Here is a 14,793-nt window from a genome sequence, read left to right as displayed (position 1 = left end):
TTGTTCATCTGAACAACTTTACCCAAGTCGAGAACCTTTTATCTACTCCATGTGGTAAGTTTGGGCAAACAATTCAAAATGAATGCCACATTAGCGTCATTTGGTGAGTGAATTCTGTGCTGAACTCTTTACCTTTTTTTTCCTCTGATCGGGACCTAGCACCACTGCGACCAGTAATTTGATCTATTGTAGTCAACTCTTTACCTTAGGATAGATCTTTATGGCTTTCCTGAAGACCTCTAAGTTTTTCTAGAATTTCTTAAACTTCACTGAAATTCTATGGACTACTTTAAAGTTCCACAAGTTTTTCTAAAATTTTCTAAATTTATCTAGAGTTCTATGGACTTTCCTAAAATTCCCGCAACTTTTTTAAAGTTTCCGTTATTTTCGTGATGTTAAAACAAAATAGTTAATGCAGTTTTGACATTTCCTCTGAAGTTCTTGAAATTTAATCATAGTTCATACACAGTCTTTAAACTTTCCTGAAAGTCTAGACTTTCTTTCTGACGTCTTCGATGCTTCCCTGAAGTTATTGGAACTGCCAACATTCTAAACATTCTATACGTTCTCTATTCTTCCCTGGGAACTTTCCTTATGTTCCCGCAGTCTGTTCAAGAAAAATTCCATCAATTCTCCGAACCATATTTCGAATTTTCATTAAACTTCCTTCAATGTTCGTGAAGTTAATAGAACTGGCCTGAGGTTCTCTTAGCTAACCTGCAGTTGTTGGAACTTCCCTGAAGTTCCCACTCATTTTCTGATATTCACGGAACTGTACTGAAGTTCTCAAACTTACCTAGAAACTTTGGTAAAGCTCCTGAAATATTCCCAAAGTCAATGGAACTGCCCTGAAGGTCTCTAATCTCTACAGAAGTTCTAGACATTTTCCTGATAACTATGGCCTTGCACTGAATCTATTGTAACTTACCCTGTAAGCTCTCCAGACGATCTTTAAATTCTTGCAACTACTCTGAAGTTTTCGGATCTACTTTCCTAATGTTTATGATGGTTGTGGAACTGCCTTACACGGCTCATGAGAACGACCCAAATTTGAGTTTAGTTCACTCTTAATCGCCAAAAGTGCAGGAACTCAGTGATGAGTAAATTTGCCTCAGGTTTTCCTATGAAAAACCTCAAAAATCTCTTGGAAAATTTACGAAAATTTTACTCATTCTAGGAGTAGTACCAATAGACTGAGTGAATCCAGTCTTTAATTTTCTAATATTTCAATTATTTTCGAAGTGATTCCGTTCTTGCGGGAATGATTACAAAATTTCAGGAATGATTCAGTACATTCCAAAGTGAATCCGACAATTTATGTAGTGATTCATTACTAACCGTAAAGATACCGAGCTTTTCTGAAGTGATTCAGTACTGTCTAAAGTGATTTCAAACCTTTCCAGAGTGATTCAGTTCTTTCCAAAGTGATTCAGTACATTCCGAAGTGATTTCAAAGTTTCTGGAATGATTCAGTACTTTCCAAAGTGATTCAAAACTTTTCTCAAATTGTTCAGTACTTTCCGGAGTGATGCCAAACTTTTCTGAAGTAATTCAGTGATTTTTCTGAAGTGATTCAGTACTTTTCCAGAGGTATTAAGTTCTTTCCAAAGTGATTACAAACTAGCTGGAATGATCCAATATTTTCCGGAGTAATTCCAAACATTTCTGAAGTGATTCAGTGCACTCCTAAGTAATTCAGTTCTTGCGGAAATGATTAAAAGCATTTCGCAATGATTCAGTACTTTCCAAAGTGATTTAGAATTAATCTGAAGTGATTTCGATCTTTTCTGAAGTTGTTCAGTACTTAGGGAAGTAGCTTTAAACCTTTCTAAAGTGATTCAGTTCTTTCCGATGTGATTCATTACGTGCAGAAGTGGTTACAAACTATTTGGAATGATTCAGTACTTTCCGGAGGGATTCCAAACATTTCTAAGGTGATTCCGATTTTTTCCTGAAGTAATTCAGTACTTTCTGATATGATTTAGTACTTTCTGAAGTGATTATGAACTTTCTGAAGCGATTCAGTACCTACGAAGTGATTCAGAACAGAGTGATTCCGATTTTTCTGAAGAGATTCAGTTCTTTCCAAAGTGATTCAGTTCATGCGGAAGTGATTACAAACTTTCTGAAATTATTCAATACATTCCAGAGCTATTCCAAACTTTTCTAAAATGATTCAGTGAGGGATTTCAAACTTTTCTGAAGTGATTCAGTACTTCCCGTAGTGATTCCGAACATTTCCGAAATATTTCAGTGCATTCCTAGGTGATTCCATTCGTTCCAAAGTGATTCAGTACTTGCGGAAGTAATTACAAACTTTCTAAATTGATTCAGTACTTTCCGGAGAGATTTTAAACTTTTCTGAAATGATCCAGTATGTAGGTAGTATGTAGAAGCTTAGGGAACTTCGAAGAAATTTAGGTTCGCAGAAGTTTAGGGAACTTCGTAGAAGTTTAGGGAACTTCGTAGAAGTTTAGGAAACTTTGCAGAAGTTTAGGGAACTTCGTAGAAGCTTAGGGAACTTCGTAGAAGTTTAGGGAACTTCGTAGAAGTTTAGGGAACTTCGTAGAAGTTTAGGGAACTTCGTAGAAGTTTAGGGATCTTCGTAGAAGTTTAGGAAACTTTGCAGAAGTTTAGGGAACTTCGTAGAAGCTTAGGGAACTTCGTAGAAGTTTAGGGAACTTCGTAGAAGTTTAGGGAACTTCGTAGAAGTTTAGGGAACTTCGTAGAAGTTTAGGGAACTTCGTAGAAGTTTAGAGAACTTCGTAGAAGTTTAGGGAACTTCGTAGAAGTTTAGGGAACTTCTTAGAAGTTAAGGGAACTTCGTAGAAGTTTAGGGAACTTCGTAGAAGTTTAGGGAACTTCGTAGAAGTTTAGGGAACTTCGTAGAAGTTTAGGGAACTTCGTAGAAGTTTAGGGAACTTCGTAGAAGTTTAGGGAACTTCGTAGAAGTTTAGGGAACTTCGTAGAAGTTTACGGAACTTCGTAGAAGTTTAGGGAACTTCGTAGAAGTTTAGGGAACTTCGTAGAAGTTTAGGGAACTTCGTAGAAGTTTAGGGAACTTCGTAGAAGTTTAGGGAACTTCGTAGAAGTTTAGGGAACTTCGTAGAAGTTTAGGGAACTTCGTAGAAGTTTAGGGAACTTCGTAGAAGTTTAGGGAACTTCGTAGAAGTTTAGGGAACTTCGTAAAAGTTTAGGGAACTTCGTAGAAGTTTGGGGAGCTTCATAGAAGTTTAGTTGACTTCATAGAAGTTTAGGGAACTTCATAGAAGATTAGAGAACTTCATATAAGCTTAGGGAACTTCATAGAAGTTAAGGGAACTTTATAGAAGTTTAGGGAACTTCATAGAAGTTTAAGGAACTTCGTAGAAGTTTAGGGAACTTCGTAGAAGTTTGGGGAGCTTCATAGAAGTTCAGTTGACTTCATAGAAGTTTAGGGAACTTCATAGAAGATTAGAGAACTTCATATAAGCTTAGGGAACTTCATAGAAGTTAAGGGAACTTTATAGAAGCTTAGGGAACTTCATAGAAGTTTAAGGAACTTTGTAGAAGTTCAGGGAACTTCGCAGAAGTTTAGGGATCTTCGTAGAAGTTTAGGGAACTTCGTAGAAGTTTAGGGAACTTCGTAGAAGTTTGGGGAACTTCGTAGAAGTTTAGGGAACTTCGTAGAAGTTTAGGGAACTTCGTAGAAGTTTAGGGAACTTCGTAGAAGTTTAGGGAACTTCGTAGAAGTTTGGGGAGCTTCATAGAAGTTTAGGTGACTTCATAGAAGTTTAGGGAACTTCATTGAAGTTTAGGGAACTTCATTGAAGTTTAGGGAACTTCATTGATGTTTAGAGCACTTTTTATAAATTTAGGGAACTTCATAGAAGTTAAGGGAACTTCATAAAAGTTTAGGGAACTTCATAGAAGTTTACTGCCGTTATACGCATAACTGTCCCATTTTGTATGCAATCCTTATGCACCGGGGGACTCTTATGCGTATAACGGCAGTTAAGGGAACTTCATAGAAGTTCAGGGAACTTCATTTAAGCTTAGGAAACTTCATAGAAGTTTTGGGAACTTGATAGAAGTTTAGGGAACTTCATAAGCTGTTAAGGGATCATCATAGAAGTTAATGGATCTTCATAGAAATTCAGGGAAGTACTGCAAATTTTGAAGAATTTCAGCTAACTTTACAGAAAGTTTATGAACTTCGTAAAATTTCTACGAATTTTATAGAACTTCATTGAACTTTGTAGCACTTCATCGAACTTTATAGAAATTCAGAGAACTTTAGAGAAAATGATTGAATGTTGTAGACATTTAGGAAGCTTCATTGAAGCACGAAGTTCAGGGACTTTTCTTTAACTACAGGAAACTTCAAGATTTTCGGAAGTTCTCTGATCCTCTCCTGGGAAGTTCTCTGAGTTTCTCCTCGGAAGTTCTCTGAAATTCTCCTCGGAAATTCTTTGAACTCCTCTTCGGAATTTGTTGTCAAAAGACTCTGAACTTCTCCTCGGAAGTTCTCTGAACGTCTCGTCGGAAGTTCTCTGAACCTATCCCCACAAGTGCTCTGAACGTCTCGTCGGAAATTCTCCAAACTTTTAGTCGGAAGTTCTCTGAATTTCTCGCCTTAAAATCTCTTCTGAAGTTTTCTGAACATCTCATCAGTCTTCTGAAGTTTTTGTCGGATGTTCGCTGAACTTCTCCTCGAACACGAAATTCAGGAAACTGCCGAGAAGTTCACACAACTTCCGACATCTTATGATAAGTTCACGGAACTTTCGACAAGTTCCGACGAGAAGTTCCAATGAGAGGTTCAGAGAACTTCCGACTAAATGTTCAGAGACCATCTCTGAATTTCCTCTCGGAAGTTCTCTGAACTTCTTCTCGGAAGATCTCTGAACTTCTCGTCAGCAGATATCTGAACCGTTGCTTGGAAATTCTTTGCACTTTTTGTCGGAAGTTCTCCGAAGTTCACGGAACGTTCGACAAGTTCCGGCGAGAAGTTCACAGTACTTGCGATGAACAGTTCAACGAATTTCCAAGGAGATGTTCAGAGAACTTCCGACTAGATGTTCATAGACCATCTCTGAGATTCTTTTCGCAAGTTCTCTGAATTTCCTCTCGGAACTTCTCTGAACTTCTCTTCGGAATATCTGTGAACTTCTAGTCAGAAGATGTCTGAACCGCTCCTTGGAAATTCATTGCACTTTTTGTCGGAAGTTTTCTGAAGTTCTTCCGGAAGTTCTTAGAATGTCTAGCCAGAAGCTCTCTGAACTTCTCCTCGGAAGGTCTCTGAACTTTTCCTCGGAATTTGTCTGAACTTCTCTTCAGAAGTTCTCTGAACATCTGCTCGCAAGTTCGCTGAACTTGTGCTCGCAAGTTCGGTGAACATCTCTTCAGAAGTTCTTTGAATGACAACGTTGGAAATTCTCAAAACTTCTCTGAATTCCTATTGGATATTTTCTAAACTTCTCCTCGGAAGTTCCCTGAATTTCTCTTTGAGCTTCTCGTCATATATTTTCTGAAATTCTCTGAATTTCTCAACGGAAGTTCTTTAAACTTCTCCGTTTCCGAGAATTTCCCGGTACTTCCAACCAGTTCACTGATTTTCCGACTAGTTAACGGAACTTTCGACAAGCACACGAAACTGCCGATGAGTTTACAAACATTCAGAGCAGTTTATGTCATTGCAGGGGAGTTCGCAAAAATGGAAAGAAGCTCAAGGGACTTTAAAGACGCTCACGGATCTTCAAAAAAGTTCACGGTTCTTCAGAGACGTTAACAAAGATTCAGTTAAGTTGACGGAACTTCAGAGGTGCTCAGGTATTTTTAGATTAATTTACATAATTTCATAGAAGTTCATGGAACTTTCGAGCAGCTAACGAAACTTTCAAGAATCTGAACGATCTGTCGAGAAGTTCACGTACTTCCGGGTAGTGCATGGAACTTTCAAGGAATTTTATTCTAGAAAACCCAAGGGGTAGGTCACTCCGCACACCAATTTTGCGTCATCTTTTTTGTCAGTGTGACGCAAGTATGCCGATTGTGCCGGTCATAGAGCAAGCTGCGATTGTTTGTAAAATATCCATCCCGGCAACCCGGTATTTCTGACACCTTGAATGTTTGGTTTGAAATCGCAAGGATAAATCAGATTGAGGATGACGCGGGAAATGGTGAATGTGCGAAATTTCGGTGTTTTGTGATCCATAATAAAAGTCCTGTGTTTTAGTGTTTTATAATGCCCTCAAAGGCAGACCAGAAACCTAGCCTTTCGGCCGGAAAGAGTTGGAACCTGTGGGGAGCATTGTTGGAGACCGACTATAGAGGGTAATGAATAGACTTCTGTAGTTTGTTTTGTGTGAGTTGCAGTATTATATGAATTAAGGGTACTAATGAAGTCTGATTAACTGCCTCTTCCTCTTGAGTCCAATCTAGAACCTACATTTCGTATTTAGATCTATAAGTGTACTGCTGGTCTGAATTCCTCTGGTATATTCAATTAGAAGATGTTCCTGAACATGCAGTCAAACAGCACGTAATGTTCTGAACAACTTCAATGACAGTTGTCCAGCAGTGCTCCCATTTTATTTACAACAATCTAATGCCTACGAGATTGTGCCGAAGGTATGCCGAAAATGTGCCGATGGATGTGCCCAAGCTGTGTAGAATATAATTTCGGCACAATGTGCTGAGTGACTTACCCCTTCAGAAAACCCTAACATATTTTTTGGGAAGTTTCAAGTGAACTTGTGGGAAGTTGGAAAGGATCTTGTGGGCAGCTCCAAGTTATTTGAAGTTTCTCGTGGAATGCTGGGAAGTTTACAGCAGTTGTCTCACAAATTGTAGGAATTTCAGTAGTTCCCTCGAAGCTTCGCTGTACTTTCCTCGAAACACCTCTGAATACCTCTCGGGTTTCAGTGAAGTTCCCTTACAATTCTCCGAAAGATATCAGAGAAAGTGCTTCCAGTTTTCCTAAATTTTCCTGAAGTTCATCTAGAACTGCTAGGGAATTTTCCCAAAATTCCTGCTGAACTTCTCTCAAAATGTTATTTATGTTGAAGATATGCACACTAACCCCACATCACCTCCATTTGATTAACACACTAGATTGACTGATCCATAATTGTTTTAGCTTTAGCTTTACCACCCATAATTGTGGGGTCAATGTAGCTAAAGTTCCCTCTGAAGCTATCTTCGTGAAACACCACCCGTGAAACGAAACCTGCGCCACGTGTAGTTCCCCGGACGGATGCTCAATCAACTCACAAGGTTGATTCTGAGCCTAAGTTGGACTGTCTGACACTCCTCTTCCAGTCGCCGTGTACCGGTGCATCTCGTTCTGACAGTTATGGCTCTGCAGGTTGTGGCCATTGATGATCAAATCTGACTTTCCCAATTCGATGCATTGATCCGGTGGGCAAACTTGATCAACTTCTCTGACGAAACCAGCCGCTTGACGCTGGTCAGCTTCTGTCACACCTAGAAGATCGAATTTGCCTTTTGCAGCCAATTAGTTTTCTTGTCCCGCTCCTTGGCCTGTTTTTTGACGTAGGATTACATCTTTCGGCAACATATTGGGGGTGCAATTTAAAAAAAAAAACTAAAATCGACCGCGTTACGAAAAGTGGTCAGGTTTTGACCACTTATAACTCTGTCAATTGCAGATGGATTTTAATTCTATACAAGCCAATCGATTGGTAATTTTTCTACGAAGCTGCTAAAATTAATACAATTCAATTTTTAATAGGTCACTTATGCTTATTATGCTTATGGATTTTAACATAGGATTAAAGAGCTACAGAGTCGCCGTCAACCCCAACTGCTTGAAAGCTGCGCTACCGAATGGTAAACAATATTTTAAAAATGACATTTGTTGCTTATGCAACTGTATGTGTGAGAGCAGTTTTTTTTGGCTCCGTGCTTTTCGAAAATCTCGGATTTCCTCTAATAAAGTGATCCAAGATACGTTTCTCAGTGGAACTTCAGCCAGAAATCTAGAGTATGTGAGTGATCTGGTGTTAATGGTGCTGATTGTAAACGTAAACAAAGCAGAAATTCATATGAGAATAAACTGCCAGTTCTACCAACCAGTAGAAACTAACGATTTTATATTGGCTCTCTACTTGACTAGCCTATTAGTCCCAAGTAAATCGATTAACGTACCGCATTCTAGTCGAAATTCTAGTACTACACTATGTTTGTTTTGATTTGCTATAAAAATTTGACAGATAAAATGAGGGGTACGTGGATTTTCCTATGTTTCGAGGGGTGCACAGCTGAGCCAAAAAGTTGAGCACGTTTCTTCGGAACCTTCTAGTCTTAGAGTTACCTATATGGTTTAACACCCTTTCGATGAGTCAAGGACGCTGTTTATCAAGGTAGGAATTCGCATACACGAAACATGAATCTGACTTATATTTGAATACCGTTCACTCAAATTCGCAAAAAAAAAAAGTAAAGTTTCCCCCCGCTCATCCGACAAAATCAGGGTCGGACTATCAGGGTTTGACTCACTAACCCAACTGTCAAATCCATACTAAAAAATCAAAACAAACAGACAGCAAACTTACACATTTGAAAATTGACGCCATCATTTTCTGGGGTCCGGATTATCGAGTCGTCGGATTAACGAGTGCCGGATGAGCGGGAAGATACTGTAGATCATTAATAGAATGAGCAAATGTTTGCTCAATGTCACTCATACATGAGTAAATGTCACTCAAATATGAGTAAACATTTATTCATTTTATGGATGACCTACGTTTTTGCTAATTTGAGTGAACGGTACTCAAATATGAGTAAGATTAGTTTGCCGTGTAGTATCATAATAAATTATTGATGTATCCAGTTTTCCTATTGTTATTTTTATAATTTAGCTTTAATTACGAGACTTTCAGCCTTAGGCTGGTTCAACTCGATAGTGTTCCTAATCAAAGATAACATTTGCATATTACGGTGACTAGCAACATTTCTAATAAACCGCATTCTTCCTATTTTCCCGCAGAACTCCCAGGGCACTCCGCAGTACTACCAGGAGCTAACGGCCCAGCAGCACCCGCGCGAGTACGACGACCCGGAGGACGAGGAAGCCGAGATGGAAGCGGAACGCGAACTGGCCGAAGATGCCCAGTGGAAGCGGATACAGCAGAACACGTTCACCCGGTGGGCCAACGAGCACCTGAAGATCATCGACAAGAACATTGCCAGCCTGGAGTCGGACCTGTCCGACGGGCTGAAGCTGATCGCCCTGATTGAGGTGCTGTCGCAGAAGCGCATGAGCAAACACAACAAGCGGCCCACGTTCCGCAGCCAGAAGCTGGAAAATGTCTCGGTGGCGCTCAAATTCCTGGAAATCGAAGGCATCAAGATCGTCAATATCGGTAAGTGGCGTAGAAAGCGCGGGTGGAGGGGGATTGTTTTGCAAAATACACGACCACCTGTCAATCCGATCTGCGGCGGGTGGTTCGACTGCCAAGCCAAATATCACAAAAGCTTTCCGCGAAGTTGTAACCTCGCGCGTGCGTTCGTTCCCAAAAAGGAAGTCGCTGTTCGATTACCTTTCTTGTCCCAACGCAACACAGACGCGAAGCGAGCTTGTTTGACCAAATGCGATCAGAGACGACCTTCCTCCATTGATTAACTATCCCCGTCTCTGTAGATGGATTGTTGTTTTCCAGTGCTCAAGCGCGTCGCTCTTCGAAGATCAACAATTTTGATAGATACCTTACTCGGTGATCAATCTTCAACCGTCTGCAATTCCAAGAAGAGTTTCCTCGCTTGAAATGCATTCAAATCTGCAGCCCTGAACTTGCTGCGCGATGCTCGTTCCGATGTTTCGGCAATTTTCCCCTCAAATCGAAAAAAATAATATTAAAACCACCGAGCAACAAGATTTATGATACGGTTTTGGAACGTTTAAAAGCCAACCTTTCCATTTCGATGGGTCCGTTTTCCACTCGCCGCCGTCGGAGGTAGGCGATGGGAACCATCGCAATAGCAGTGAAGCGTCGCGTCGCGTAGGTTTATTACATAAACAACAATACGGCCATAAACGAATTTTTCGGTTGCTTTGCTGCCCAGAAAACTAAAAAGGCGAATAATTCACCTGCTGGGGCTACGGCGCCTTTCCGATGAACTTTTTCCACCAATATCTACGGAACCGACGACCATTCGGTATACACCCCTTTAAGACGTGCTGCTGCTGCGGGTTCACGCGCTCGTTCCTTAACATCTTATTACGTTTTGCCAGAGTCATAATCGCTGTTGTTATGTTCCCCTTCTCTCGTCTACACTACCACCCGCGAACTTCCTTCCTTTCTACTCTGATGTTACCAGGGTTGCCAAATTGATATCTGTGTTTTGGCTTAAAAATAATATTTTCAATTTCGATTTTACAGCAAATCTGTGATCAAATCTGTATTAATGATTTTTTAATTAAAGCAAAAAAAAATATTTTATTGGAAAAGTCATTGAGGGATTATTTACTGAAGCAAAATGAAAAGTTGGTTTAAATAACATAGGGGAAATGTATGTAATGTCGGCCTAAGTGTCCCTAATTTGGGCCCATACATAAATTCAGCAATCGACTAAATTTTCAATAACAAACAAAAAATATCCATTAGTACCGTCCCAATGACGCGTTCATCTAGATAAAATTGATCAATAACAGATTTTTAGCGATAGGCCCAATGTTAGATCCATAGGCCGACATTAGAGCCATTTCCCCTACTAAGCATAAATATTAAAAGCTTCAACTCATAATTTAAAAAATCTGCATTATTTGTGTCAAACCTAACAATCTGTGAATACAGATTCTTAGTTAAAAAAAACTCTGGAAAATCTGTAGAAATACAGATTAGTCCGTAGTTTTGGCAACCCTGGTTGCTACTGCTGCAGCAACCTTGAAGAAGTGTCGGCTCTTTTTTGATTGGGGCCCAAAGTTTTTTTTTTCTGTCGAAAAAGTGCAGAAGACGACCTGCTGCTACCCCCTTCTGCTATGGAATTTGGATTGGTCTGATGATGCAGTTCCGCTTCTCCATCAGACCAACCTCTACTACCAACTACTACTATTACTGCGAATAGCACTAGCACGCAAAAATTAACGCATTCCTAATGGGTGAGGTAATTATCATGTTCGGTTTTATCTGCCGGCAGGGGAAAATGCGAGACGTCAATGTCAGAACGGTGTTAGGATCGGTTCGCGTGACGGATGGATGGATTGGTGGCACCAACCATTGGCGTCTTTCCCAAAAAAGCAAGGGGGGGAGGTGGCTGTCAAATACGAACAATCGTCGCCTACCTCGCATAACTGGTTCCAAACGTAAACAAGCCATAAGAAACCTACAGCGTTTGTTTACGTTTGGAACCAGTTTCATACAAGATGATCAGTAGGCTGATTGGACAGCACATCCCCCCCCAGCAAAAAAGGGGTAGAGATTAATTAGTCGGTGGAAAAGGTTTATGTTTTTGCTTGGAGTGGTATTCGCTTTTGGGATGCGGACGGGTTGTCGTCCGTGAACTTTTCAACATGCGAATAATGTGCATTGATCATCATTCAAAACACCGTGCCATGATGCAAGTTGTTGTTTAACGTTTTCTGAGTAAAAAATTTAAACTTTCAATGTGAGTTGGTAGTCGGATTTGCCAGCATTTTTCGAGTTATATACTTTAACAAAGAATCCTTTGAAAAAATACACTCTAATTTTAATTTTTTTTTCCAAAATATTCCAATGTCGATTTTTTTGTTAAGGGGTTGTTCATAAACTACACACACGATTTTCGAGCGATTTCAAGTGATGCGCTTAGCCCCCTCTCCCTATGTTTCAGGTAATTCAATGTGAATGGAATTTGTACATTGTATTGACAAATGGTTGGTCTCAGATTTCAATGAAACTTTGTGGATGCATACTTATTGTATTGGGTTTTGCACCGTCGGGGTTAACCTCAATCTGTTGACAGTTCAGTGGTACTGTTTACGTGGACTTAGTCGATTTTTTCTTGGGTAGATTTTGTCGATAATTTTTCAGACTGCAGTGAGATGTAAACCGCACTTCTGCATTGTCCACGAGCAACATCCTTTCACCGCGCCGTTCCTCGACAATTTTCAAGTTAAAATTCGGAAATTTTAAAATATTTGTTCTTGTGCTTGTAAACAGTACCACTGAAATGTCAAAAAGGTTCAGCCCATTAACACTGAGTTCATTCGTGACGTCACGCTGCAGTACCTAATAAAAAAATCTTGACTACCATTTGAAAAGGGTCAAACTTTTTTTCGAATATTTTCGACAAAATATTAAGTCCTAATGTTGTCAAAAGATGCTTTGTAGGAAATTATATAGCTATAAGAAAATATTAACCCTCCGTTACTCGCGCTGTTGTACTTTGTACAACAAACATGAGTTTTCGATTGCCATTTTGCAGCCGAGCTACCAATCGTTCTCCAACGAGTATTCCTCAAAAAACTTGTTTTGATCTAAACAAGCTAAACTTTGATTACAGTAAACACATAAAAAATGCGGATAATAGGGAAAATGTAAATGGAAACCGTGTAAACTGTGACCATACTACGTGGGATTTGACTGAATTGATTACAACATAGAATGTATCGAGATCCAGACCAGATAGAAGGTTGCTGTCTCCAACACAGTTGTTCAGGAGTAAATAGCCTTGTCGCTGGTGGACAGTAGTTCAGAATTTTCTCACTACGTAGCGCTAGCATACATGTGAAATTCTTGCATGTAATATGTCTCGAGATCCTGACCAGATAGAAAGTTACTGGGGCTTATTGCGGATGTCACTTCACGGTGAAAACTTGTCACTTGTCGTCACGGTGAAGTGATTCCCATTTGATTTGTACGGCAATCACGGCTCTTATTATGAGTATCACTTCCTTATCACCGAGTAGTGACACCCGTAATAAGGCCCACTGTCTTTCACAAAGTTTTTCAGGAGGTCAAAGCCTATTGTTTGGTGCTCAATAGTTCAGAATTGGCTCACTACGCGACGCTAGTATACACGTGAAATTTTCATATATATATCCAGGGCTGGTAGCGAGTCACTTTTTAGTGACTTGGTCACTTTTTTCAAGTCAGTCACTTAAAAGTCTCTCTTTTTAAGGCCAAGTCACTAAAGTCACTTTTTCTTGGAATAAGTCACTATTTTCAACCTTTTTAGCGTGAATTTATTTCAAGATTGATTATTCTTTGCGTTGTGACGTTTAATCATCTTTCTCTCTATATAGGATGTCTATTCATTTTTCTGGATAAAATTATCTTAGTTTTCCAAGTAAATAAGTCCAAGATCTAAAAATATTCAATGTCTTGAAGTTTTGTATTCCATGTACAAGTTCAAGGTATTGCAAATATTCAAAGTGCCAGAATTAAGTTAAAAAATAAATGATTTATATCAAGTTAACTTTATGAAAGAATAGAAATCATCATTGCAGTCCCATTAACTTTACAGCAATTGTAGGAACTTTGGAAAAGTTCTGAGGAATGAAAGGAAATGCTGAGAATTTCAGTGAAGCTCTATAAACAAACTGCAGGAAGATAAGAGAAGTTAACACGCTGAAAATATGGGAAACTTACTGGAAGCTGTAAGAACCTCAAAGCGGTTCTTTTAGCATCCGAGACTTTTCAGGAACTTTAATGAAGTTCCTTGAATCTCAGAGAACCTCACAGGTGTCCAGCGAACTTGAGAAATTTAAGAAAACTTGAGGGGTGTTGTGGAAATTTTTAAGAAGTTCTAAGCACCTCAGAAAAGCTAGAAATCTTTGGGGAATTTCAGATCTTGAGAGCAATTTCCGTAACTATTGTCCAGAATTTTGGAGCAGTTTAAAATCTATAATCGTAAATTTAGATAAATTCAAGATAGTTCCATGATGTGCTGAAAAACAAATCGAGAGCTCTTAATATGTTCCGTGAATTTCAGGGAAACGAAGAGACCTTCAGAGAATTTATGAAAAGTTCAGAAAGATTTCAGAAACTTCACAGAAGTCCAGAGAATTTCAACGAACTTTAAATGTGGTTACGGGAATTCTATTTATTTCCGAGAAGAACAGAGATTTTTAATAGAACTAAGAGCTTTATGGAAGCTTCGAGAGACAGGTAAGAAAATCAAAGGGCAGTTCAAATAATTTCAAGGAATATTTTAAACCTTAAAGAAGTTTCAAGAAACTCAGTGAATTTCCGAAAACCTCAGCAAAGCTCCGAGAGAATTCCTGGAACGTGATACAAATTCTATAAACATCCGAAAAAAGTGAGAGTATTTTAAGGGTGTTATCATGTAGATTTTAAGAACTTAAAAAATGTAACTAAGTTGATTAGAGAACGTCAAGGAACTTCCATTAATAAAAAAGCGAGAACTTTTAGCAAGCAGAAAAATCTCCAAGAAATTCTGGAGAACTAAATTTAGAATCCCATTAACTTAAGCAAGTTTTCAGTGACTTACAAGGAGTTTCGTGGAATTATAGGGTATTCCAAGAATTCTATGATTGATCCCAAAACGTCAAAAGCGTCAGGGAAATATGAATATTATCAGAATTTTTTTTGGATTATTGAACAAATCTAGAGAACTTCAGGTAAGCGAGTGTTACTAATGGTTACAATATACTTGAGGTAAGTTTTAGAAACTTCAAGGCAAATTAATTAATTTCAGTAAAGTTGTGGGTTCTTAAAAACTACTGATAAATTCAGGGCAGTCTAGAGAACTTTAAAGAAATTCAGTAATCGTTAGGCACCAGGAAAGTCTAGAATATTGAAGAAGTTTTAAATTAGTGTCGATAATTTAAGGGAAGTTTTATGAACT

The 14,793-nt window shown here is 39.0% G+C and overlaps 1 protein-coding gene across 5 annotated transcripts in view; it reads left to right on the top strand.

The window, feature by feature from the left end:
* The window catches only part of cher (filamin-A), a 313,136-nt gene that overhangs the window by 43,499 nt on the left and 254,844 nt on the right, over positions 1–14,793 (top strand). For all 5 annotated transcript variants that reach the window (XM_065216459.1, XM_065216458.1, XM_065216457.1 and 2 more), the window contains exon 2: positions 8,993–9,368. In XM_065216459.1, the coding sequence (XP_065072531.1) occupies positions 8,993–9,368 (376 nt within the window). The remainder of the gene's footprint in view (positions 1–8,992; positions 9,369–14,793) is intronic.

This window comes from Ochlerotatus camptorhynchus, unplaced genomic scaffold, assembly GCF_037179485.1.
Source record: "Ochlerotatus camptorhynchus isolate MF236.1 unplaced genomic scaffold, CSIRO-AGI_Acam_v1.1 ptg000063l, whole genome shotgun sequence".
Lineage (NCBI taxonomy): Eukaryota > Metazoa > Arthropoda > Insecta > Diptera > Culicidae > Ochlerotatus > Ochlerotatus camptorhynchus.
The sequence above is the reverse complement of the archived record's forward strand: the minus strand, read 5'-3'. Positions and strand labels throughout refer to the sequence as shown.